At 41.7% G+C, this 27250-nt stretch overlaps 1 protein-coding gene across 3 annotated transcripts in view; it reads right to left on the bottom strand.

Annotated features, from left to right (window-relative positions):
- Positions 1-27250, bottom strand: part of ddr2a (discoidin domain receptor tyrosine kinase 2a) — a 154152-nt gene that overhangs the window by 60766 nt on the left and 66136 nt on the right. For all 3 annotated transcript variants that reach the window (XM_080195883.1, XM_080195885.1, XM_080195884.1), the window contains one exon: positions 325-431. In XM_080195883.1, the coding sequence (XP_080052009.1) occupies positions 325-409 (85 nt within the window). In that variant the 5' untranslated portion in view covers positions 410-431. The remainder of the gene's footprint in view (positions 1-324; positions 432-27250) is intronic.

Below are 27250 nucleotides of genomic sequence, written 5' to 3'. Positions count from 1 at the left end.
AATGCTGGTGACACCAGGAACCCCAAGTTTGAGATGCAAATTTAAAATGACCACTGCCACAATTTTGTGACGAACGTGGGTGCAAAACCTTGGCAATAATGTTAGTTTAAACATTTCCCTTTTGATTAAGAGTCACCTTAAAGTGTTTCAAGTATAATCCAGTGGAACATAGGTTTTGAGAATTTAGCATGTTTGGCATGAGGTTCATTGCTTTGTGGCATCAACTCTCAACCTAAGAAATTGTGAACTCACATATATGTGTTTAATCCAAAGAAATTACTTCCAGAAGCACTACACCAGTCGTATTGCTGGTTGACACCTTACCTGGATTTACTTGGGCGCTTGTGAGACCAAAGCAATGGAGCAGCATCAACAGCAGATGCATAATTGGACAGGAAGTGGCAGCCATTTCAGGTAAGCAGTGTTCAGGTCTGAGAAGAGAATCAGAGTTAGTGCTGAGCTGCATCACCCTTTCAAAACTGTACTCACCTTACTTCTATAGCGCACCTCATTGGCTTCGCTGTTGTATCTTTTTCTGAGACTACAGGCAACTGTAAAACTTCCCCTACTCTAATGAAGCAAAAAATATACTGCGAGTTTACACTGTGCACCTCAGGTATGGCCAGGATTTTCCCCACCATCCGCTCTCCGGTGGGCTGTTCTCCAACGTTGGAGGTGACTCATCACTGGTCACTGGCAGGATCTTCTGGTCCTGCCAAAGTCTACATTGTTTTGTATGTTTTGCGTGCCCCACTATCGGAGAACCCGCTGTGAGGGAGTCGCCTTTGGCAAGACTGGAAGATCCCAATGGTAGGAATGGCTGGAACATCCCACCCATCATTAATCATCTTATCATTCCAACCTCTTCAACAGGACGATAATGATGTGACAGTCGTCGCCTGAATGTAATACGTCACACAACAAAAAATAAAGCATTTTTTAAAATGCATCTTGCTACTGTTCACATGCCTAGGCAACATTTCTCACTATTGGTACTTTTTATTAGTTCAATAATAAATAGCAGGCGTACGAAGAAAGGTCTGGCATTTATATAATGCCTTGCACAATATCGGAATATCCCAAATCATTTTGAAATGTTGGGTAACACAGTGGCCAATCTGTTTTAGTAATAATGATTAATATTGGCTGGGATATCAGGAAAACTCTTGCTCCTTTACAGACTTATGGCATGAAATATTTTATATCCAACTGCGTGCAAGCAGCTGGGGCCTTGGTTTAACATCTCATCCAAACTTTAGCATTGCTGGAAGTGTAGTACTCCCCTCGTTCTGCGCCAGAATTTCAGCCTAAATGTTGTCCTTCTCTAGAGTGTGAATAAAACTCATAGCTTTCTGACAGTAGTGTCAAAGAAATCGTAGAAACCCTACAGTACAGAAAAAGGCTGTTCGGCCCATTGAGTCTGCACCGAACACAATCCCACCCAGGCCCTACCCCCATATCCCTACCTATTTTACTCACTAACCCCTCTAACCTACACATCTCAGGACACTAAGGGGCAATTTAAGCATGGCCAATCAACCTAACCCGCACATGTTTGGACTGAGTCAACAGTGCCTGAATGTCACTGTTGACTCAGTCACTGTTCTGCACTACAGTGCAGAAGGGAGCCACTTAGCCATTCAAGCCTGCACCGACAACAATCCCATGCCCTAAAACTATCAGTGCAGTGGGATATGAGAATTGCCCTCCAAACCTTTTTCAAGCCAACTTCTAAAATCAATAAAACATTTAACTGCACTGGAAGTACATTTTATAAACAGTAATAACTGCCACTTCCTGGCTTGTTAATAGCTTCCTATATTTTGTGTAAAAATCTACTGTTGCATTTTGGCATTTTTATGCATTAACCATTTTTAAACTTTTCAAAATGAACTGAAAAACATTTCTGCTCATACAAAACTTTGATCTTGTTTCCAATATTCTCAATTCCATTTCCAATTACAGGTTCCAAACTTTAAAACATGACTGACAGTATCATATGCTTGCAGCTGATCTGTGCACAACTCCCGGAAGGAAAAACATTTTGCATGTCAGGGCAGTCCACGTGTCGTTGCTGTGTGATTTGGTCCACATTGGGTTTGCAGTTTTTAGTAAAACAACTGAGATGAAGTGCCCGAGAACCATGACGCCTGTCTCAGCACTCAGCAGCCCTTAAGGCAATCTGCATCAAAAGTTAACTCCAGGGCCCGACTCTATCTTGCACCCAGTCCACCAGAATGAAAATCCCGTCATTCAGGGCACTCTTTCCTTAGGTGGGAAATTTCCTGAATTGAGTTGCGTGCCTCTAAGGAAACCATTGAATGGCACTAACATCTCTGAACTCCCCACTGTAAATATCTTGGGAATTACCATTAACCAGAAACTGAACTGAACCAGACGTACTCCGGAAGAGCAGATCAGAGGCTGGGAACTCTGCAATAAGTAACATACCTCCTGGTTTCCCAAAGCATTTACAGAACCCACAAGGCACAAGTCCGGACTGTGATGCTCTCCACTTGCCTGGATGAGTGGAGCTCCAACTGTATTCAAGAAGCTTGGCACCACTCAGGACAAAGCAGTCCACTTGACTGGCACCCTATCCGCCACTTTAAACATTCATTCCCTCCATCACCAACACACAGCAGTGTGGTACCCTCTACAAAATGCACTGCAGCAATCCACCGAGGCTTCTCAGACAGCACCTTCCAAACCCATGACCTCTCTGCCTAAAAGGACAAGCAGATTCATGGAAACATCACTACCTTGAGGTTCTCCCCCCAAGTCACTCGTCATCCTGAATTGGAACTGTATTGTTGTTCCTTCACTGTCGTTGGGTCAAAATTCTGGAATTTCCTCCCAAACAGCACTGTGGGTCTACCTACACAACAGGGACTTCAGTGGATGGTGGCTCATCACCCGCATCTGAAAAACCAACACTCCTGTTCACCTTCAATTTATTACCCTCTTGCCCCAATACCTCACAATCGGTCTTCACATGTACTGTCTTTCTCACCTCTCCATTGCTAACACTCATCCCTTCTGCTATCTCCCCTTGAAGAAGAAGAAGGGAGCACACAAGAGATAGAGACTCAGTAGGTGGTCTTCCAGTGACAGGCAACTTTGCAGCCTCTGGAAATGTGTGCCCACCAGGCCTGTTAAGAAGGGGCCCTCTTGTTCCAGGAGGTAGCAGTGATCGGTTGTGAGGGTGCGAGCTTCCTACTGTCCTTGGGGGAGCTCAACTCACTGAAGTCCCTCATTTTTCACAGCAGGATGTGAGACATGAGCGAGACACCCATGTCTCCTCCCCTTCTCCTTTCCTGTGATTGCTGCAGCCACAGAGAATTACAGTAGGAGGAAGATGGATTTGAATGAGAGAGTTTCATTATTTGACACACTGGTTTCAATGGGATAGTTCCAGTAGTAGAGATTAGTTTCAAAAGGGAATTAATTTAAAAATTAGAATGATGGGTTTTAATGAGGAAGTTACGGTATTAGAGTATCAGCCATTCCTACCCCTGCCGAGGTCCCTTTAATTTTTCCTTTGACAGATTTGGTGTGCCATCCTGCACACCCTCTCTGATTGGTTGGAAAACCTGGAACTGGGATGCCAAAACCATGACTCAGTTATGGAGCCATTGCTGCAGATCCAACCTGAGATTAATTCAAAAGTCTGCCTGCAATGTCAAAATGCCCTGTTATTAAGAGGAAGAATAAAGCAACAAATGCTGTACTGAATCTATCTCGTGTCCCTAATATAAAACCCCTGGACCAATGTATTCCACTCACACTGGTGCTACTTCATTAAGCAAAGCACCTCCTTTGTCAAGACATTGTCCTTAACAAAATTCCCTCTGCTACTATTCAATGTCTGAAATGACAGTGAAGAGATGTTTCAATAGTTATTGTAACTGAGAGTTTAGGGAAAGGTTTCAAATCCATCCTGCTCCCAATCACATATGATCTTGCAATACCCAGAACGGAAGTGACTAAAATAAAAATATTCCACTGCCTTCTGAGTTCCAATTTTTCAAAAAAAAAATACATGCAAAAGTCAAATACTGAAAAGAAAGCCAGAAAATCTCATAATATACAGGCTGGAAGATTATAGTAATTGTGTATTTTGATATAGGCTTTTGATAATAACAAGATGCTGAGAAGCTGTTTTTATAAATGGTGGTGGGATTCAGACAGTTCCGGATAATAGGTGTCTTTTCCGTTGTAACGTTTGATGCAACACTAATGTCTCCCTTGCTACAGTAACAGAAATCCACATCACTGCAATCCCCTTCATCTTCATCACAATTTGAGACTCATTTCTTTCCAGTGGTATTTATTCAGCTTGCATGAATCCGATTCAAGCTACAATCACAACAGTTTAAAGCACGGAAGGCCTTAGTGCACTGTGTGTCAAAATTGAAAGAGGAATGGCAAGCTTAATCCCTTTTTCCAGCTCTTGGTCCCTAGCTTTGTAGGTTATAACACTTCAAGGGCAAATTTGAGTGAGTCATAAATCACAGAATCCCTAAATTGCAGAAGGAGGCTATATATTTTTAAATTCATTTGATGGACATGGGCATCACTGGCTGGCCAGCAGTTATTGTCCATCCCCAATTGCCCGAGGGAAGTTACTGTGGCTCTGGAATGACACGTAGGCCTGACGGGTAAGGACGGCAGATTTCCTCCCCTAAAGGATATTGATGAACCATATGGGTTTTTCTGACAATCGACAATGTTTTCATGGTCATCAGTAGATTCTTAATTCCGGATATTTTTTATTGAATTCAAATTCCACCATCTGCTGTGGTGGGCTTTGAACCCAGGTCGCCAGAACATTAGCTGAGTTGCTAGATCAATAGTCTAGTGATAACACCACTAGACCATTGCCTTAAATTTGGCCCATTGCGTTTGCACCGACTCTTCGACAGAGCATCTAACCCAAGCCCTATCCCTGTAACCCCACGTATTTACCCTGCTAATTCCCTGAACCTATACACCTTGGCACACTAAGGGACAATTTAGCAAGGACAATCCACCTAACCTACACATCTTTGTACTACGGGAGGAAACCGGAGCATCCAGAGGAAACCCATGCAGACACGGGGAGAATGTGCAAACTTCACACAGACAGTGACCGAGGCCTGTATTGAACCTGGATTTCTTGTGCTGTGAAGCAGCAGTGCTAACCACTGGGTCACTCCCAGGTGCTTTTTAAAAAAAATGTCATTAAGAGATTTTTTTTGTCCCTTCCATCCTATCAGTGGTTTCCAGATCCCAGGACACTTTGTTCCCAACTCTTCATTAATCTTCTCCCAATTACTTTAAATCATTTGGTATTCTTGTAAATTGTCCTGATGAATGCAAAGCAAAAGCTTTACTCTCTCCTTTTTTTAGCAATACTCAAGTTATGTACCAAACGACTCTTTAAAATTAAACAAATTAATACAGCCAAGGTAAAGCATCATTATAATTAAGGGATAAATTAATATAACCCAATGAGAGCCCATCATAGAACTGTAGAATATTGCAAAGCACAAATATTTGGTTCTTAAAACCTGTCAGTGTTGTTCTCCACAAGTCATCTAGTCTAATTCCACGCTCTGAATGGTTTCCTGCTTTCACATGTTTATTAGCTTTGCTTCAACCATGGTTTATGACAGAGAATTCCATATTCTAACTACTTAGTTTGCCAAGATTTTTTCTAAACTTTGCCTTCAACTCCCCTTATGATTGTTTTACATTTGTGACCTCCTGTCAGAATCTCATCAATCATTGGAAAAGATTTTTTGCTATTTACTTTAACCCTTCAGCATTTGGAGGAGAAAGGGAGGGGGTGGGGAAAGGGATGGTGTATGGTAATATAATTGGATTGGTAATCCAGAGGTCCAAGCTCTGGGGACAATGCTTCAAATCCCACCACAGCAGCATTCAATTAATAATCTGGAATTGAAAAGTTGGTCTCAATAATGCTCTTTAGAGAAGGAAATCTGGCATCCTTACCTGGTCTAGCTTACTTGTGGCTCACAGTCCACAGTTATGTGGTTGACTCTGAAGTGTACTCTGTAATAGTCTGGCAAGCCATTCAGCTCAAGGGCAATGAGGGATGGGCAATAATGCTGGCTTGGCCAGTGGCACCCACATCCCATGAATGAAATGGGCAAGCATGAGAGTAGGAATGGCACCCGTCGACAATCAAATGGCCTATTAAGGCCATTGCAAATCCTATTGACTGTGATTTTATGTCACTCTTACGATTTTGTACTCACCACATGGGCAAAATGGGAAGGCAATTGTTTTTGTCAAATTATCATTCAAGGGCCTTACTTCCTCAGATTGCTCTTTACATCTTTCATTCCTGGTAGCCTCCTGATCCACATTGTTTTAATACTGCTCCTATAATGCCCCAAACTGTAACCGTGGCCTAATGTCTTTTTGTTTTAAAAGCCCAACAAAGATGCAATTTCCGTGGTAATGTTTTTGTCATGAAGTCAAAAGGTTGTGGGTTCAAGTCCCATTCCACAGACTGAGCACATAGTCCAGGCTAGAACTTCTGTGCAGAGCTGAGGGAAATGCTTTACTGTTTGAGTTGCCTGTCTTTTAGATGCAATGTTAAGTTGTGGTTTCCATCTGTTATTTAGGTAGATGAAAAAATGTCTCATGGCATCTCTTGAAAGAAAGCAGGGGATTTATTTCTGGATCTTGGGCAATATTTATTCCTCAACCAATTAAAAAAGATTATTTAGGCATGGTAGCCATTGTGGTAATGTAGAGAAATATGGAGCCAATTTGGAATAAGGAAGTCCCACAAAAATAGCAATAATATACTGACCCGGTGATTTTGGTTGTCAATTAATCATTGCCCATAGCCACCAGGAAGAAGTCCCCTGCTCTGCTTTGGAAATTGGTCTTTTAGCTCCACCTGAAAGGGCTGACACATCTTCATTTAAGACTTACGAAATTTGGTTTGTCCACTATGACTCTCTCCAGCTTTTACAGATGCATCTGGTTGTATTACGGCTTAGTATGGCTCCTGCTCCTGCTCTATCTAAGACTGCAAGAAAGGGTCGTGAACAAAGCCCAGCCCAGCACACAAACAAGCCTCCCACCCATTGACACTGAATATACTTCCCACTGTCCCGGAAAAGCAGCCAGCATAATTAAGGGTCCCACACACCCTGGACATACTCTCTTCCACGTTCTTCCTTCAGGAAAAAGATACAAAAGTCTGAGGACAAGTACCAACAGATTCAAGAACAGTTTCTTCCCTGCTGCCATCAGATTTTTAAATGGACCTACATCGCACAAAGTTGATCCTTCTCTACACCCTAGCTATGACTGTAGCACTACATTCTGCGTCCTCTCATTTATTTCTCTATGAACGCTATGCTTTGTCAGTATAGTGTGCAAGAAACAATACTTTTCATTGAATATTAATACATGTGACAATAATAAATCAAATCAACTGAACATCTTATCCATCACACAGTGGAAAGACTATGCCACTTGATTGAACATCTCCTTTACATCCAGGATGATGCTAGCAAAATGATGATTCCAATGGATGACATTCCACATGGTTGGGTTAAATCAGTCAGCTTGTGAAAATTTGTGCAAAAAACAAAGTTATAGGTCACAATTTAGCAATTGGATAAATCCAAGCCCGATTTAAGAGGGTTCCCCCCTTTTGGAAGCAAGAGCTTGAAATAATTTTGTGTGTCCAAATGGAGGTCACATTCAGTATTGTGCAGCCAATTTCTTACAGATCTTTACTGATGGCCTAACCACTTGCATTGACAGCAATTATTGCAGGAATTGATGTATACATTTAGAATTGCACTATGGTTAGGTGCCAATTCCAAGTAAATGCTCTAGAGTTTACACAAGTATGTCAGAAACATTCCAATTGTTTAATGCAGTGCCAAGCAACTCTGGATTAGCATGTAGCAGCAATGATGGCTTCTGAGAGAATGCAGTAAGAAATCAAAGGGATGTCACAGAAAACAGGACAAAAATAAGCTAAATTAAAATCAAATTAGCTCCAGTTTGAACAGTGAGTCTAATGATCTTCACATTCTGAACAGAAAATCACTGCTGCGTTCCTCATAAAAGACAAACGCTCATATTTACTATTTTTTAAGAATGAACCAAAAATCACCGAGTGCAGTCGATACGGTTCGGAGTGTGATGCATGGTCAAGTTCAGCTCACCTTACTGCATAGATAATTGTGATCTTCAGGAATTTGCTTGACCACTTTATGGAACTGGGAAAAAATATCCTCCAATTTCTGAAGCTGGCTACAGGAATGTTTTGGCATTCCCTACCCTCCCCTCCCAGAGTCATTATTACATGTGGTTGCCAAGGATAGGGCAAAAATTATTACCTAGTGGCTGCCCACTCACCTGTCCAATGAATTGGGCAAATATTATAGGCTTCCTTTCTGCTCTTTCAGTATGCTCAGTGTGTTTATTAATGGGTGTGAAACAGAAATACAACCCACGTATGATGAAATGGATATAACCCACATATGGTGAAATGAATGCCATCTTTAGAACGTTTATTCCATTGTATTTTCATTGAATAATTTGCCACTAATTCACAATCAGGAGTCAAAGAATCTACATCTTGGTCAGATTTATTCCTGGCACTATCCTGAAGATATGGAGTTGAATTTTCCAGCCCTTCCCACTGGCAGGATCTTTTGGTCCCACTGATGGCAACCCCTGGTGGTCAGTTTTTCATTGGTGCAACTGACAAACAATGTTGCCAGTTGACATTGGTGGGAATTGGAGGATTTTACCACCAGCCAGTGGCGAGCCACCTCCACTACTGGAAAACCCATCACTTGGTGTTGCAAAACCCTGCTCACTTTGAGCTATTCCTCATTATTACAACTACTATCCCATTTCTATATCTGAGGCATTGACTTCTACTTTCTTCACTATCTCCAATATTGGGAGAACAAAGGAGTGCACCCAAGAAGTTAGCATATTTATTCCACACATAAGCAGCCTAATGTTCAAAACCATATCTCTCACCTTAAAACAGCATCTATTCCCTGTGCCAGTATGACAATTCAATTTTTCATAGCAACTTAGAAGTATTAGTGTCTCAATGCTTCACTTCGTCCACGTGTAAATGTGAGTAACTGGGTTTAGAAATAATGCATTTCCTGTGACACCAGGCCCTTGTCAGACAAAGAAACAAAGAAAACACTTAGCATCATCCATAAAGGCTTTGAGCATTGCTGCCAGAGGTTAAAGGCCAACAATTTAACTGAGCACTGCATCCTGAACCATCTTCAGTTCTCAATCACCATCTGATAATTGGCAAAAAATCCCACTTTGGCCCTTTCTTCCTTTAATTCTTTTGCAGGATGTGAACGCCATTAGCAAGGTCAGAATTTGTGCTCAGCCCTAATTGTCCTTGAGGTGGTGGTGTTGGGCCACCTTCTTACAGCTGCAAGCCGCCTGGTGTCGGTAAACAAACAGTGCAGTTAGGGTGAGAGGTTTTGACCCAACGATGGTGAAGGAATGCTGGTATAGTTCCAAATCAGGATGGTATGAGGCTTGGAGGGGAAGTTGCAGATAGCAGAGGTCACAGGTCAAGAAGGTGCTATCAAAGGAAATTTGGCGAGTTGCTGCAGTATATCTTGTATATATATAGTGCCTGTGCGCTTCTCTCCACATGGTATCTGCAGATCAATAGTTAGTTCACACTGATGTACAAAATGCAGAAAACTCTTGTAGTACCAATCATTTGAGTGCAGGTGTCTCTGCACTGTTTAACTGAATCCTGCTGAACTATCCTAATGATGCTAAGAATTACACTGAAAACCAATTTAATATTATCAGTCAGGCTTGCAGTGTGGTTCACCAACGCTTGCTAGAAACAACATATATTCATACACTGGTGTCTACCTTTTACACACAGAAGGAATATTGTCCACAGTTTGTGCATTAAGCTTAGGGAACAGTAATTCCCTGGTTCATTTCCCAGGGCAATGCCAAGACCAGTGTCCATCTGCCCAGTTTGACTATGAACAAAGCTGGGCAGTTAACTGCTTCATGCTACATGTAGTACAAACTGTTGTTCCTGAACTGCAGCTGGTAATTTCCTGTGAGCTACGAGTACATGATAAAAAGTTTAGATAGCATGTTTTTTTTCAGAAATATTCAAGTCCTGATTTACTGAGTACCATCTTGTTTATTTAACAGCTCTATTTATTTTTGTTTCAGAATAAACACAAATCTTTCATTATTGCTGACAATATAAACAGGGGTCATTCAGTTTTATTATTTTGCACACTGTAGTGCAGAGCTATGGTCGGACACCTTATTTGATGACCATAAATAATACAGCATTATTTCCTTGGAAGATCTTTATTATGACAGGAACCATAAGAATAATCTATGTTGCTTCATGCTCTGTCTCCCATTTTTCTCCCTATTAACATCAATAAAATTAAGATAAATCTGGGTAATAAAATGGGCAAAAGCAAAATACTCGTAATCTGAATTTAAAAAAAATACTCAGCTGATCTGGCAGCATCTGATTTAGGATCAGGACTAGGCCATTTAGCCCTTTGAGTCTGTTTTGTCTGCCATTCAACAAAATCATAACTGATCAAGTTGTGAACTCAACACCACTTTACTGCCTGCCCTCCATATTGCTGGCCTCCCTTGTCAATCAACAATCAAACTCAGCCTTGAAAATATTCAATGACTCAGTCTCCACTGCTCTCTGGCATAGAGAATTTCACAGGCTAACAACGCTCAGAGAAAAATGTTCTCCTCATCTTAGTCTTAAAAGGGAGACCCCTTTTTTGAAGGCTGTACTCTGTTGCCACCACCGCCCGCCACCCACCCCCCCCACCCCCAAGTAAAATAAATGAACAGTGTTGATGTTTTAGGGCAATGAGCTTCTATCAGGTTTGGAAGATAGAATTATCTTCCAGGTTTGATGAAGCTCATTGCCCTGAAACATTAACACTGTTCACATTTCGGATCTTAGTGATGAATAACTTTTACCCTTGAAAATCTTACAATTCTGACAAAAAGTCATCAACCTGAAACCTCTGACACAGATGCTGCCCGGCCGACTACGTGATTCCACTATCTTCCATTTTTATTGGGATAGATGTGACATTTGCTTAATATGTTTTAAATCCTCTAAATTACTCAACTGGTGGTCTGATTCATTTTCCTGCTGTTTTGGCTGGATTGAAAAAAGAATTCTGTGAACCTCTACTTGGAATGACAGATACAAGTTATTCTGAATGAAGTGAAGCAAGCACAGCGCTGTTTGCCTGTCCTATAGTGTCAGACTTTTGACTTTCTAGTCACGAGAACAACATATGGGCAAAAAAAATGTTGTTTTCCCAAAACACTGCAGTTCGCATAGCAACCGTCTTTTTCCTCTTGGCTTGATAGCTGGAAATTCCATCAGTCGCTCTAAAACTGTAATAGCTTTGGATGGAACTCGTGAAAAGCACTCTTAATTCTTGTCGTCCAACAATTGGTGGCCAAGAGGTGGCAAAAGAGCCAAAAGCATCAAATGCTTGATTAAAATGCTTCCGATTTCAAAATAAATGCTTGAAATGCACTTATTTCTGATAAATTGATTTTTAATTGCTTGATTGTAAAATTCATTGCATTTTAGATTACCTGCTAAAATAAAGGAACTACCAATGACATACACAGAATTAAGAATGATAAGAATTTGAAGAGTTAGGGTCAAAATTTAGGTTAAGCTTTTCTAAAAGTTTTATTTATTAGTGTCACAAGTAGGCTTATGTTAACACTGCAATTAAGTTACTGCAAAAATCCCCGTAGTCGCCTCACTCCAGCGCCTGTTTGGGTACACTGAGGGAGAAAATAGCACAGCCAATGCACCTAACCACCCCATCTCTTTTGGATGCAGACCAAAGATAATCCTCCCTGGTTGTTATCTGAGCCTGGCGCCAACTGGCATAGGGTCGAACTGATTAAAGAATTCAACACGTGGCTCACAGAGTAGTGTGCGAAGAAGGGATTATGATTCATTGGGCAATGACACCTGTACTGAAGTAAGAATGAGCTATGTTGTTGGGAGGATGCCACTTAAAACTGGCTGGGACCAGTATCTTGGTCAATAATGAAGCTGGAATTGTGTACACAGCCTTAAACTAACAAGTGGTTAATGGGTTAGGGATCGTGTGAAGGTAGATTTAGAACTCCAAAGAGAAAGATTGAGGCAGTGGAACAGTCCAGTGATGTGAGTAAACATAAACAGAATGGGACAGGGAAGAGGCCTCGGGTGGGATTCACTATCCTTCCCTGTCGAAAAGGATCCTCTGGTCTTGCAGAAGTTAATGCTTGCCTGCGTCTCCCAATGGCAGTGCACACAAGCATGTAAATTGCCATCGACTTTGGCGGGACCAGAAGATCCTGTCGGCAGCTGATGGTAAGCCATCTCGGTCACGGGAAAACATACTTTGGAGGGCTGGAGAAATCCCCCCACTAGAGTTTAACAAAAATTGTACATCACTGAATACATAGAAACTAGAAGTAGGAAGAGGCCATTTGGCCTTTTGACCCTACTCCGCCATTCATTATAATCATGCCTGATCAAATTCAATATCCTGATTCCCCCTTCTGCCTATATCCTTTGATCTCTTTAGCCCCACCAGCTTTAGCTAATTCATTCTTGAAATCACAACATTTTGGCCTCAACTACATTCGGTGGTAATGAATTCCACACATTCACCATCCTCTGGGTGAAGACATTTCTCCTCACCTCAGTCCTAAGAGGTCTACCCTTTTTCCCTCAAACTATGACCCCTAGTTCTGGGCTCCACCACCATCATGAAAGTTCCTTCTGAATCTACCTTGTCTAATCCTGTTAGAATTTTAAAAGTTTCTAATGAGATCTGCTCTCACTCTAAACTCCAATGAATATAATCCTAACCAACTTAATCTCTCCTCATATGAGAATCCCCTGCCATCACAGGAATCTGCCTGGTAAACCTTAGCTGCACTTTAGTAAGAACATCTTTCCCCCGATTAGAACACCATAGCTGCACACAACATTTTAGGTGTGGTCTCACCAATGCCCTATACAATTGTAGTGAAACATCCCTATTCTTATAATTAAATCCTCTCATTATGAAAGCCATTTACCTTCTTTGTTGCTTGCAGTACCCGCATGCTTACTTTCAGTGACTGATGCACGAGGACACCAAGGTCTTGCTGAGTATCCGCCTCACTCAATTTACACCCATTCAAATAATAATCTGCCTTCTTACTTTTGCTATTGAAGTGGATAACTTCATATTTATCCACACTATACTGCATCTGCCCTGAAAATGCCAACTCACTCAGGATCCAAATTGCGCTGAAGCATCTCTGCATCCTCCTTGTAGCTCATCTTCCCATCCAACTTTATATCATCTGCAAATTTGGAGTTAATACATGTAGCTCCCTCATCTAAATCACTATAATGTAATATGAACAGTTGGGGTCCTAGCAGAGATCCCTGCTGTACCCCATTAGTCAATGTCTGCCAATCAGATAAGCCCTACGGACAAGCTTTCTGTATGTACAAGATCTGCTCAGATGAGGAGGATTGTAACAGACACCTCCAGACGCTGAAAGATGCCCTCATAAGAACAGGATTTGGCGCTCGACTTATCGATCAATAGTTCCGATGCACCACAGCGAAAAACCCCAATGACCTCCTCAAAAGACAAACATGGGACACAGTGGACAGAGTACCCTTCGCCGTCCAGTACTTCTCCGGAGCGGAGAAGCTACAACATCTTCTCCGGAGCCTTCAACATGTCATTGACAAAGCCATCCCCACACTCCCACTTCTTTCCTTCAAACAACTGCACAACCTCAAACAGACCACTGTCCACAACAAACTACCCAGCCTTCAGAACAGTGACCATGACACCACACAAACCTGCCACAGCAACCTCTGCAAGATGTGCCAGATCATCAACACAGATGCCATCATCTCATGTGAGAACACCATTCACCAGTTACACAGTACACACACTTGCAACTCGGCCAATGTTATCTACCTGATACACTACAGGAAAGGATGTCCCGAGTCATGATACATTGGGGAGACCATGCAGACGCTACGACAATGGATGAATGAACACCGCTCGATAATCACCAGGCAAGAGTGTTCTCTTCCTGTTGGGGAACACTTAAGCATGGGCATTCAGCCTCTGATCTTTGGGTAAGCATTCTCCAAGGTGGCCTTCATGACACATGACAACGCAGAATCACTGAGCAGAAACTGATAGCCAAGTTCCACACACATGAGGACAGCCTCAACTGGGATCTTGGGTTCATGTCACACAATCTGTAACCTCTCAACTTGCCTGGGTTTACAAAATCTCACTAATTGTCCTGTCTGGAGACAATACACATCTCTTTAACCCAAGCTTAACCCTCTCTTCATTCACATTGTCTGTACCTTTATGACTTGATTATCTGTAAAGACTCTCATTCCAACCATTATTTTGTGAATTGAGTTTGTGTCTTTATCTGCCCTGTTTGTGAACAGAACTCCCACTCAGCTGATGAAGGAGCAGTGCTCTGAAAGCTTATGGCTTGTGCTACCAAATAAACCTGTTGGACTTTAACCTGGTGAAGTGAGACTTCTTACTAATCAGAAAAAGACCCATTTATTCCAACTGTTTGCAATCTGTTTGCTAACCAGCTCTCCCATGTGCTTTAACTTTACATTGTAGTCTGTTATGTGGAACCTTGTTGAAAGCCTTCTGAAAGGCAAAATAAACCACATTTTCCTTGATCAATTCTATTAGTTACATCTCTAAAGAACTGCAATAGATTCACCAAGCATGATTTTCCTTTCGTAAATCCATGCTGACTTTGTCCAATTATACCACTGCCTTTCAAATGCTGTACTATGAAATCCTTGATCATGGAATCTAGCAACTTCCCTGGTACTGACACGAGACTCACTGATCTATAACTTCCTGTTTTCTCTCTACCTCCCTTTTTGAATAGTGGGCGTACATTAGTTACTCTTTGATCTGTAGGAGTCATTCCAAAGAATTTTGGAAAATGACCAGCAATAGATCTACTATTTCTAGGGCCATATCCTTATGCACTCTGGGATGAAGATGATCAGGCCCTGGAGATTTTAAATAAATGAAGGCAATTACAGTGTTGCAAAAAAAAGCAGGTCTGAGGATTGGAAGTGTTTTGGAAACTAACAAAACGTTGATAAGGGGAAAAATAGAATACAAGAGTAAAGTAGCTAAAAATAAAAAAGATTGTGAAGTTTTTTTATAAGTCAATAAAAAGAGAGCTCAAGTAAACTCTGGTCCCTTAGAAGCATAGACACATGAGGAATGAGAAAATGGCAGAGACATTGGACAAATATTTTGTATCTGTTTTCACAGTGGAAGACACAGATTTCACATCAGAAATAAACAATGATCTGGGGGCTAAAAAGACTTAAGAAATTAAGGAAGTTAATATCAGAAGTGAAAAACATCTTGGATAAACTTAAAGAATTAAAATCCAATAAACCCTTCTCATTTGATGACCTGTGTCCCAGAGTTCTAAAAGAGATAGCTGCAGAGACAGTGGGTGCACTATGATTTCCCAAAATTCTTAGATTCAGGAATGGGTACATTAGATTGAAAGTTGGTAAATATTTCACTACTTTCCAATAAAGGAAGGAAAGAGTTAACAGTGAACTACAGGCTAGTTAACCTGATATCAGTTCTTGGGAAAATGCTGGAATCTATTATTAAGAAAGTCTTAACAATGCACTTAGAAAATCATAGTATGATTAGAACAAGTTAACATGGTTTTACTAAAGGAATAGCCTGTTTGCTAAATTTGTTTTTGAGGATGTTTTTGACGGTGCAGAGGGACCTCGGGGTCCTTGTGCATGAGTCGCAAAAACCCAGCCTGCAGGTGCAGCAGGTGGTCAGGAAGGCTAATGGGATGCTGGCCTTCATAGCGAGGAGGATTGAATATAAAAGTAGGGAGGTCTTGCTGCAGCTGTATAGGGCATTGGTGAGGCCGCAGCTGGAGTACTGTGTGTAGTTTTGGTCGCCGCACTTACACAAGGATATTTTGGCCTTGGAGGGAGTGCAGAGGAGGTTTACTAGGCTGATACCGGAGTTGAGGGGGTTGAGCTATGAGGATAGGCTGAATAAACTAGGCTTGTACTCGTTAGAGTTTAGAAGAATGAGGGGAGATCTCATTGAGACGTATAAGATGATGAATGGGATGGATAGGATAGAGGTGGAAAGACTCTTCCCGCTCAGAAAGGACAGTAGGACTAGGGGGCACAGCCTCAAGATAAAGGGGGTGCGGTTTAGAACAGAGTTGAGGAGGAACTTCTTCACTCAAAGGGTGGTGAATCTCTGGAATTCTCTGCCCGTTGAAGTGGTGGAGGCTGCCTCGCTAAATATTTTTAAGACGCGGGTTGATGGGTTTTTGATAAGCGAGGGGATTAAGGGTTATGGGGAGAGGGCGGGAATGTGGAACTGAGCCACGACAGATCAGCCATGATCTTATTGAATGGCGGGGCAGGCTCGAAGGGCTAGATGGCCTACTCCTGCTCCTATTTCTTATGTTCTTATGTTCTTATGTTCTTACGTTATGTTCTTAACTGGTGGGTAGATAAAGTAGATGTAGTATACACAGATTTCCAAAAGATATTCAATAATGTGCAACACAGAAGGTCAATAGACAAGATAAGAACTCATGGAGGTGGAGTAATATATTAGCATGGTTACAGGATTGGACAATGAAAAAAGAAGCAGAAAGTGGGCATAAACAGGACTTTTGTGAGTTGGCTGGCAGTGAATACTGAATGCCATAAGAATCAGTACTGGAGCCTCAGCTATTAACAATCAATATTATTGACTTAGAAGAAGAGAAAGAGAGTCATTCTTCAAAGTTTGCTAATGATACCAAGATAGGTGGGAAGATAAGCTGTGGGGAGGGTGCACAGAGGCTGCAAAAGGTATAGACAGGTTAGGTGACAGGGTAACAAGATGGCTGATGGAGCAAAATGTAGGGAACTGTGAAGTTCTTTACATTAGTTGTAAGAATAGAAAACAGCAGTTTTACATAAATGTGTAAAACTTCTAAGTGTCAATGCTCAAAGAAACTTGAGTGTGTTTGTACAAGGAATGCAGAGTTACCATGTTGCTGCAGCAAGCAATTAGGAAGATAATGAGATGTTGGCCTTTTTTTCATTCGAATTGGAGTACAAGAATAAAGAAGCCTTGCTACAATTGTACAGGGTTGTGGTGAGAGCACACCTGGATTACTGTTTGCAGATTTGGTCTCCACATTTAAGAAAGAATATACTTGCATTGGAGATTGGACAGCGAAGGGTCACTAAATTGATCACTGGGATGAATGGTTGTCCCATGATGATAGGTTGAGTAAATTGGGCTGATATTCTCTGGAGTTTAGAAGAATGAGAGGCGACCTCATTGAAACCTACAAAATTCTGAAGAGGCTTGATGGGGTGGATGCTGAAGGATAGAGTCCCTGACCAGTGGAAACAGAAACAGAAGGGTACAGTCTCAGGATAAGAGGCCAATCATATATGACATCGTAGAGAAATTACTTCACTCAAAGAGTTGTGTATCTTTGGAATTCTCTATCCCAGAGGGCTCTGGATGTTCCATTGTTGAATACATTTAAGGCTGGAATAAACGGATTTCTGGTGTCTCAGGAAATCAAGGGATTTGGGGAGTAGGTGGGAAAATTATGTTGAAACCTAAGTCAGCCATGATCATACTGAGCAGCGGAGCAGGCTCGAGGAACCATTTGGTTTACTCCTGCTCCCATTTCCTATGTTCTTACTGAAATAAATTGCTCAGGCCAGCTACTGGAGAGTTTAAGTCCAACATAAAAGATATTGGTGTTAGACAAAGCTACATACATCTAGTATCAATATCAAACCCAGGTCAGATATAACAAGGCCAATGCTCAAGGTTAAAGCTCTTTCTCTTCTCACCTAAACATCAGAAGAATTGCCTCTTTGGGATATTGTTCCATTCCTTACAAAAAGTCCACTGTTAATCCCTCTTACTGTTCATTGCTGAATTTGTTCCAAAACTTAAAACTAGTTTCAAACTTATTTCATCCAAGAAACAAGAAAACTAAATCACAGCAGCAAAACCTAGATTCAACCTCATGAATCCGGTGCACCATTTAAACTCCAGAAGTCTTTTATCCCCATTTTGAATACACAAATTAATGTACTTGCAAGAGAGAATTCAAAATTATTTTTCAACATTTTACAAAGCTTCCTGGATATACCTGGCATGCATCTTAACATACTTTTTCAAAAGTACATTTACTAGGTTCTGCAACACCCTGGAAAACATCTTTATCTCTTTCTTAGAAGCTTCGAGAACTTGAAGACAAAGACAAATCTGAGGAAATGCACGTTAACTTAAGCAGAACAAGCAAAAACCTGCCAAGAAGTTAAAGCTGCAGTCTCAGAATGTGTGGACTGGTTCAAAGTAATAAAAGGGATCCACAAGCTGTCAACCCAATGCTGAGTGTTACCATGCATTCTCTGGACAAGCTATAGAACCTCAGTACTGTAGAAGTGGCACTGCCTGGTGATATACGATGAATCTGAGGGATTGGCAGACAAATCCACTTCCGATGCTATGATCTACTGTTATACCCTTGAAACTGGGAACAAACAACAACCACTGGAGTGCCCTGTGGTTCATTGGATAAATGTGGTGCGAGATGTATTGAATGGATTTTGAATGTGTGGGGAGGGGCAGAGACGGGCAGAACAAGGTATTCGTGGGCTCTGCTTTCAGCCTTGGAATATTATAATTCCTGTTATTTAAATGCTGCCGCTCTAATTCCCGCACACATAATCACACTTTTAGAACCAACAGACAGGCATACATAGGACTGGCCTTCATTTATACTATGTGTGTACATGCACAATTACAGAATCTCTACCTGTACCCATGTGACAGGACCCAACACACATTAGTCTTGCATATTCACAGGACCTCCAGTCTCTCTCTCACACATACATGCACACATAGAAACAGACAGAGACACACATACACACGTGTGTGTAGACTCATCAAAACTGACCAACCTGCTCAGCGATCAAAACATTCTTTATTTTTAGTTTTCAACGTTTTGTGGCCTCAGTGCTGTGTGAATCAAACAGCCCTCACACAAGTGTGATTGTAGTGGGTGCTGGGATTAAAGGCAGAAATGATGTTCTATTTATCTTAAACTGCATCATAACACCCATTCAAACCAATGCATACAACACAACAGATTCAGTAACAGCATTTCAGAAGAATGTTTCATGGGATGCTCTCTTCAAAATCTTCTCTTGGGAGTTCAGAAAAAACAAATGAGGCTGCTTTCAATGTATTTTTTTTTCCCTGTTAGATAATATGGATGCCAAAGTAGATATGAGCAAAATGTTGTTTGTAGAATCATAGCAATCATAGAAAGTTTGTGGCACAGAAAAAGCCACTTGGCCCATTATGTCTGCCCCAGCCAAATACCAGTAGGATGCCTTAATGTCAGAAGAAAGTGTTCATGAGACCATCGGACCATACTGGCTCTCACAATCAGAAGTTAATTCATGGACGTTGCTTAAGATCTCTCCCAATTTTTAACAGATGGTTGAGATTGTTGCTGAGGAACTTGTATAGCTTTCCACAAAATTAAGTAGTGAGTACCTTACTGTTAAATGTGGATCTGATGAGTTTAAAAAAATAGGAACCTTCAGTGCAAGACTATAGATAGCAGTGACAGATTTGTTTAAGTTTTAAGTTTAACTTTATCTATTATTGTCACAAGTAGGCTTATATTGACATGCAATGAAGCTACTGTAAAAATCCCCTAACTGCCACACTCCGGCACCTACTTGGGTACACTGAGGGAGAATTTAGCATGGCCAACGCAGCCACCAGCACATCCTACGGATTGTGTGAGGAAACCGGAGTACCCAGAGGAAACCAAACACACAGGCACAGGGAGAACATGCAGACTCCGCACAGACAGTGATCCCCAATCAAAAATTGAATCCGTGTCCCTGGCACTGTGAGGCAGCAGCGCTAACCACTGTGCCACCACTGCAGTGAAGGGTGCAGAGATGTTCATTTTGTCAGAAAAAATGATTATAGAATCCATTGAAGTGGTGATGAGACGATAAGGAGGGAGGAAGAAACGAGGAAATGGTGACGATGACTCATGAAAATAGAGAACTCACAATTAACAATGCAACACAATGGGTAGGGTGTGATGCTGTGATTTGAATAGGTGTTACAGAGCACATTATGAATATGAGCATAGGCTCACTAACAGGGCTGGTCCATAAAGATTTGCAAAGGTCAGTCAGTCCATTGCAATCACTAATAGTGGCACAGATAGTCTGTTTTCATGCCAGAGCCTCTTTCCAGGCACTCACGGAATAGTTTAGGAGTCAGTCCAAAAAACTAAACAGCTTGTTCTTTCTTTTCCAAAAAGACTCCAAGATACAGTTGCCAAGCCATTCTTTGCAACTCGTGTGTAGCCCATGAAGACCTTCTATTTATATACAGTTTTTCACAATCTGCAGTTTGCTGAGAGACAAGGATGTATGAAGTATGGAGGTGGAAATTTGTCTCCCCATTTTTTGGTCCAGAACCATCCAAACACTTGGGTCTTGCATTTTAAAAGTAATATAGTTTTATGAACACTTCAACGTTCGTACCTCTGAAATAGAAGCTGTCTAAAAATCTGATGCCGGTCATCCTATTATAGTAACGTGAAAATGAACAATTGTTCATGAAGAAGATAAGGAGGTGTGGGATAGAAGGAAATTTGGCCAATTGGATAAGCAACTGGCTGTATCATAGAAGACAGAAGATAGTGGTGGAGGGAAAATTTTCAGCATGGAGGCCAGTTACCAGCGGTATACCACAGGGGTCAGTGCTGGGTCCTCTGCTTTTTGTGATTTTTATCAATGACTCGGAAGAAGGGGCTGAAGGGTGGGTGAGTAAATTTGCCGACGACACCAAGATTGGTGGAGTAGTAGATGAGATGGAGAGCTCTCGCAGGCTGCAAAGAGACACTGATAGGATGCAGAGCTGAGCAGAAAAGTGGCAGATGGAGTTTAAGCCTGATAAGTGTGAGGTGATTAATTTTGGTAAGACAAACTTGAATGCAGATTACAGGGTCAACGGCAGGGGTCTAAGGAATGTGGAGGACCAAAGAGATCTTGGGGTTCATATCCACAGATCTCTGAAGATTGCCACTCAAGTGGAAAGAGCCGTGAAGAAGGCTTATAGTGTGTTAGCTTTATTGACAGAGGGTTTGAGTTTAAGAGCCGTGGGGTTATGCTGCAACTATATTGGACATTGGTGAGACCACATTTGGAATATTGTGTTCACTTCTGGTCACCTCACTATAAGAAGGATGTAGAAGTATTGGAGAGAGTGCAGAGGAGATTTACCAGGATGCTGCCTGGTTTGGAGGGTAGGTCTTATGAGGAAAGGTTGAGGGAGCTGGGGCTTTTCTCTTTGGAGCGGAGTAGGATGAGAGGCAACTTAATAGAGGTTTATAAGATGATGAGAGGGATTGGTAGAGTGGACGTGCAGAGATTATTTCCTCGGATGGATGTAGCTGTTACTAGGGGGCAGATATAGGAGGGATGTCCGAGGTAGATTCTTTATTCAGAGAGTGGTTGGGGTGTGGAATAGACTGCCTGCTATGATAGTGGAGTTGGACACTTTAGGAACTTTCAAGCGGTTATTGGATAGGCACGTGGAGCACACCAGAATTATAGGGAGTGGGATGGCTTAATCTTGGGATTGGACATAGCTTGGCACAACATTGAGGGCTGAAGGGCCTGTACTGTGCTGTAATGTTCTATGTTTCTATGTTATTTCAACGTTAATTGTGCAAAGATTCTTTTCACGGTGGCAGTGGTTAGCATTGCTACCTCACAGCACCAGGGACCCAGATTCAATTCTAGCCTTGGGTGATGTTTGTGTGGCGTTTGCACATTCTCCCAGCATCTGCATGGGTTTCCTCCGGGTGTTCCGATTTCCTCCCAAAGTCTAAAGATGTGCAGGTTGGGTGGATTGCCATACTAAATTCCCCTTGTGTCCCAAGGTTAGATGGATTAGCCACATTTGAGTGGAGCTAGACCCAAACTCTAAATGGAGATGAGAAGAGTAAGGAACTTTTAATGTCATAAAAGGCTAATTCCAACTTGGGTCTCATTCCTTTAGCTCTTTAATGAATCCTCATTTGGGAAAGATCACATTCATGTCAATCCATTAATTAAGACAGACATTTCAAATCACCAATGCCTCGAGGTGATGAACCAGGCTTGGACATATATTCCCATTCATAAAGTCTCTACAGTGCAGGTGGAGGCCATTTGGCCCATCGATTCTGCATCAACCCATCTTTTTATCTTACCCAGGCCCTATCCCCGTAACCACACATATTTAGCCCAATAATCCCCCTAACCTACATATCTGCGCATACTAAATGGCAATTTAGCATGGCCAATCCATTTAACCCACACCTCTTCGGACTTTAACACCCTGGAGATGTACTGACCATGGATTTTGTGGCAGTATTCACATCTCTAAAGCAGAAGGATTGAGCTCAGGCCACTCTCTAGACACTCACTGAAACTGGATTTACATCTAGTGGGGGTTTTCTGTGCAGGTTTCCTTACAAACGATAGCTTGGGACCTTGGCTGTAGCCTGAGGTACTTCATAAGTGAAAATCATGAGGGAGGCAAGGGAAATTACCTCAGCAACTCCTCCCTATAAACTGGCTCAAGAAACTTAAGTAGGAATACCCTTCACAGGGCATACCATGGCTCCTGTGCCTACTAGCTATACAAGCCTACAATATCTACCACCTAGAAGGACCTGCAGCATCCGGTGCAGGGGGAAACCATTGCCCTAAAGTTCCCCTCCAAGTCACGCACTATCCTGACTGAGATAGAAATCATCATTCCTTCGTCACTGCCTCACAATCCTGGAACTTGCTACCAATCAGCACAGTGGGAGTGCCTACACCACACGGACTGCAGTGTTTCAATAATAAGTTCACCATTAGCTTCCCGAGGGCAGATAGGGAATAAATGTTGGCTTTGCCAGTCATGTCCACATCGTGAGAATGAATCGAGAAAAAGGATTACAGCAGCTCAAGGAGGTCTAGCAGCATCACATACATGCAACTAAGGATGGACAATTGAAGGTGACAGCATCACAGCCATCCTGAGAGCAAATCAACATGATGACCAAATAACATGGCGATAGCCTAAGGATACGTCAATAATGGCCATTCTCTTTCTTTAGAATCTGTGAACATTACGCAAGCACAGTACAAATAACCCGTCCCAATCATTCTCAATGCACAGTTAATGATACATAAAAGCTCTAATCCAGCAGGTTAATCTTTACAGCTATTAAGCACCTCAGTCAAGTAGTTTCTTGCTGCCATTCGATGACAATACTATTAATAAGTTTCCATACATACTCAGAACTTTAAAAGAATCAGGCCACCTTTTACTTAGCGGACTTGCTCTATGTGCCAAAGAGACACAAAGCTTCTCGAACTTCATCGGGCTGAACAATCTTTACAATGCACAAGATAAAAAGTTGAAACCTTTTAAATTCTTCATTTGTCAGTAAAAGCTCCCCAGAGAAGAATACTAAGTAAATCAATTGATTTTTCAAAGCACATCAAACGTCAAAAGATATATCCTGCAGCAGAAATATTTACTGCCTAGCTTTAAACTCAGACCTTATGCACGCCCTCCGAGGAGTAATGAAAACCACATTTCAGTGGAAACCGAAGATGCCTGGAGCACAAAGTTTCAAAGTACTGAGCTTGAGACAGACTGGCACAGTTAAATGACACATCAACGTCGGCTGGTTAATGCAACCCCCGTGATGGCATCAGTACAGAATGCGAGAAATATTTCAAAATGACTAAAGGGCTGTCTAAACAGCTTGAGCATTTTACTGCCACATTTCAGCAAATTAAAATAAATATGATGGTCCACATACTAAAATAGAAATGTTAATGTGAATAAGTTGATGCTGTTGCAGACTATTCCTATTGCTGATGGAGTGTGTAGAATGACTCCTGCCCCCAGTCAAATGTTCCTGTTAGCTTTATGATCATTTCGGTCTGATTGCTATCAAATCATTCTAACTTTTTCTCCACTATATTCTTTTTCTCTCTGATTTCATAAATAAATGCAGTTCTCCAGTATATTCCCCAAGAATAACGGCAAAAGCCAACACATTCAATATTTGACTGCATGTCTCTTTGTCTTGCCAGCTGTGGTTCAGTGGTCGAACTCGTCACTCTGAGTCAGAGATTATAGGTTCTTGCAGAGACTTGAGCATAAAAATCCAGGCTGACGCTTCATTGCAGAACTGCACTGAGGGAGTACTCAGATGAGGTCTGGGGTTTTCCAGCCACGCACGCCCCAAGATCAGCAAATCCTGCCCAAGGTCAGACCTTTGCATGGCCCATGTCACGCCCACTACAATTCCCATGGTGGGTGGGACAGCAAAAATACTGTGCAAGGTATTAAACTGAGGCCCCAGCTGCTCTCTCAAGTTGATAACAGTAGCAACATGGATTTTGTTTTATGCAAGAGATGCAGGGTTCTCCTCAACATTGGCCAATATTTATCCTTTAATCTAGCTACAATTCAAAGAGTAGTTCATTGCCACTGGGGTACCTTAGGTCATCCTGAATCATAAGAGGTGCTGCATAACTGCATATTTCTTTCTTATTCACAGGGCAGTTATGGAGGTATGCTTTCTTGTAGAGGTCAAAGATAGCATGGTTTCACAGTGGTTAACACTGCTGCCTCACAGTGCCTGTAAGAAGTCTCACAACACCAGGTTAAAGTCCAACAGGTTTATTTGTAGCAAATGCCACTACCTTTCAGAACTGGCTGTTCCTTCATCAGGTGGGTGGGAGTTCCAGAACTCCCCTGTTTACCCCAGTACAATGCCAGCATCTCCACATCATCACAGTGCCTGTACCGGGAAGATACAATTCCCGCCTTATGAGACTATCTGCGTGGTTTTCCTCCAGGTGGTCCGGTTTCCTCCCACTCTCCAAACGATGTGTAGATTAGGTGGATTGGCCATGTTCAATTGCCCCTCAGTGTCCTAAGACATGTAGATGAGGGGAATCAGTGGGGTAAATATGTGGGGTTACAGGGATAGGGCCTTTGCATGGTCTGTGCCCCACCCAATATGATTCCCGTGGCAGGCAGGACAGTAGAATCCTGCCCCAGTCTCATGCACTCAGCACCCACTTGTTCACTAATCTACATTGGATTTCTGTATGGCAAGTCTCAGTTTTAAAATTCTCTGCCTTCTACTCAAATGTCTCTTTACCTCTCCCTACCTCTAGCCCTAAGCCCATCTATTACTTTTCTTCACCATTAGCAACTTTGTCTCCAGCCTTCTGGATCTGGAATTCCCTCCCAAACTCTCTTCGGCTCGTTCCATATCCCACTTCAAAGGTTCGTAAAACCTATCTCTCTGGTGAAGAATGTGGTCACCAATTGTAATGTCTCCTGCTTTGGCTCAGTGGAATTTTTTTGTTGCATTATGCTCCTGTGCAGATCTTTTGGGATCTTTACTGAGTTAAAGAGGCTAGATAAATGTGATAAAACAGAGTTCTCACGTGATGTCTACATGATATTTTTTCTGTAGTGCATTAATTAGACAGGGCATACTTGATTTAAATACTGGCTTTAGGTGCCGACAAGAGGGAAAGAATTACTTTCTCCCCATGATGGGGGATAAGGATCAAAACACAGAACTGTGCTGATTCACAGTGGCACAGCGATTAGCACTGCTGCCTCACAGCGCTAGGGACTTGGGTTCAATTCCTGCTTCAAGTCACTGTCTGTGTGGGGTTTGCATGTTCTCCCTGTGTCTGTGTGGATTTCTTCCTGGTGCTCCAGTTTTCTCCCACAGTCCAAATAAGTGCGGGTTAGGTTAATTGGTCATGTGAAATTGCTCCTTAGTGTCAGGGGTACTAGCAGATTAAATATGTGGGGGTTAAGGGGATAGAGCCTGGGTGGGATTGTGGTCAGTGCAGGCTAGATGAGCTAAATGGCCTCCTTCTGCAGTGTAGGACTCTATGATTCTATTGTATTATCATTCATGCACATTTTTAGACAAAAGATGCTTGGTACCATTGTCAACCAAATCCCGGAATCTCTGCTCTAGATGATAAGTTATTTAAAAAAATCTCTTGAGAGACAGTAACTATTAATAGGTGATCACTGAATTATTGATTTCTTACAATGATTGATAAAGTCAAATTATAGCTGTTTTAACCTTAGATTTCAATTGTTTCCAAGTATTAACATTTGTAAGTTTGCAGGGAAGCACAAACATTCATTAATTGATAAATTGAAAGGAAGAATGTTCATGTTCCAAGGATATTGTATGAGACATGAAGATCTTCTTTTGATACTTACTGATCTTTTGTTGAGTTTAATTCAGATTCCAATGTTGACATTTGCACTTGGTTAGTAGCAATATTAGTTTATTAATCTACAAACAGTATATCAGGAAGTCTGTGAAAGACTTCATGTAATATGTCTGCGGAGGCAGAAGTCTCTTCACCAAAATCTCTTTATTTACAAACTCTAACAGCAGTACACAGAGTGCTAGTAGTTAGCAGTCTATTTCTTGGGGTGTCCCGGTTAAGTACAAAGCAAAGTCTCCCTGATTGACCCATCAATTGGATCCTTAATCAAGGATCTCTTTTCCTGTTTTTTTAATACCTTTTCCTGGATCCTAATCTGGAAGTTCATACCCCAATAGGCCAACCCCAATGGCCTGACTGAAGCCATTACACTGCAAGACTACAAATTCTTTCTGATTCTTGTACTCTGGAAAAAAAAAGAAACACATTCTGGAGGACTTTTCAAAACCTTGCAAATCGATTCAAACTTAGTTGTTTCATGGTTATTTGTATTACAGGTAACTTGCTGTGTCTATCTCAGCTGATGCTCTTGTTACTATTGAAAGCCACTGTCTACGTGGAAAAAGTAATTTGTTTGAAAGCTCAATTTAAGTATGTGAAACAAAAACTCAGGCAAAATGTCATTGCCATAAAAAAAAGTACTCTTGCAAGACAAAAATGTCCCTTTAAGTTATGAAGGCATTTTACTGCTGTTTTTGGCATGTCACAGATCCC

This window comes from Carcharhinus amblyrhynchos, chromosome 9, assembly GCF_965287045.1.
Source record: "Carcharhinus amblyrhynchos chromosome 9, sCarAmb.v2.hapA, whole genome shotgun sequence".
Classification (NCBI taxonomy): domain Eukaryota; kingdom Metazoa; phylum Chordata; class Chondrichthyes; order Carcharhiniformes; family Carcharhinidae; genus Carcharhinus; species Carcharhinus amblyrhynchos.
The sequence above is the reverse complement of the archived record's forward strand: the minus strand, read 5'-3'. Positions and strand labels throughout refer to the sequence as shown.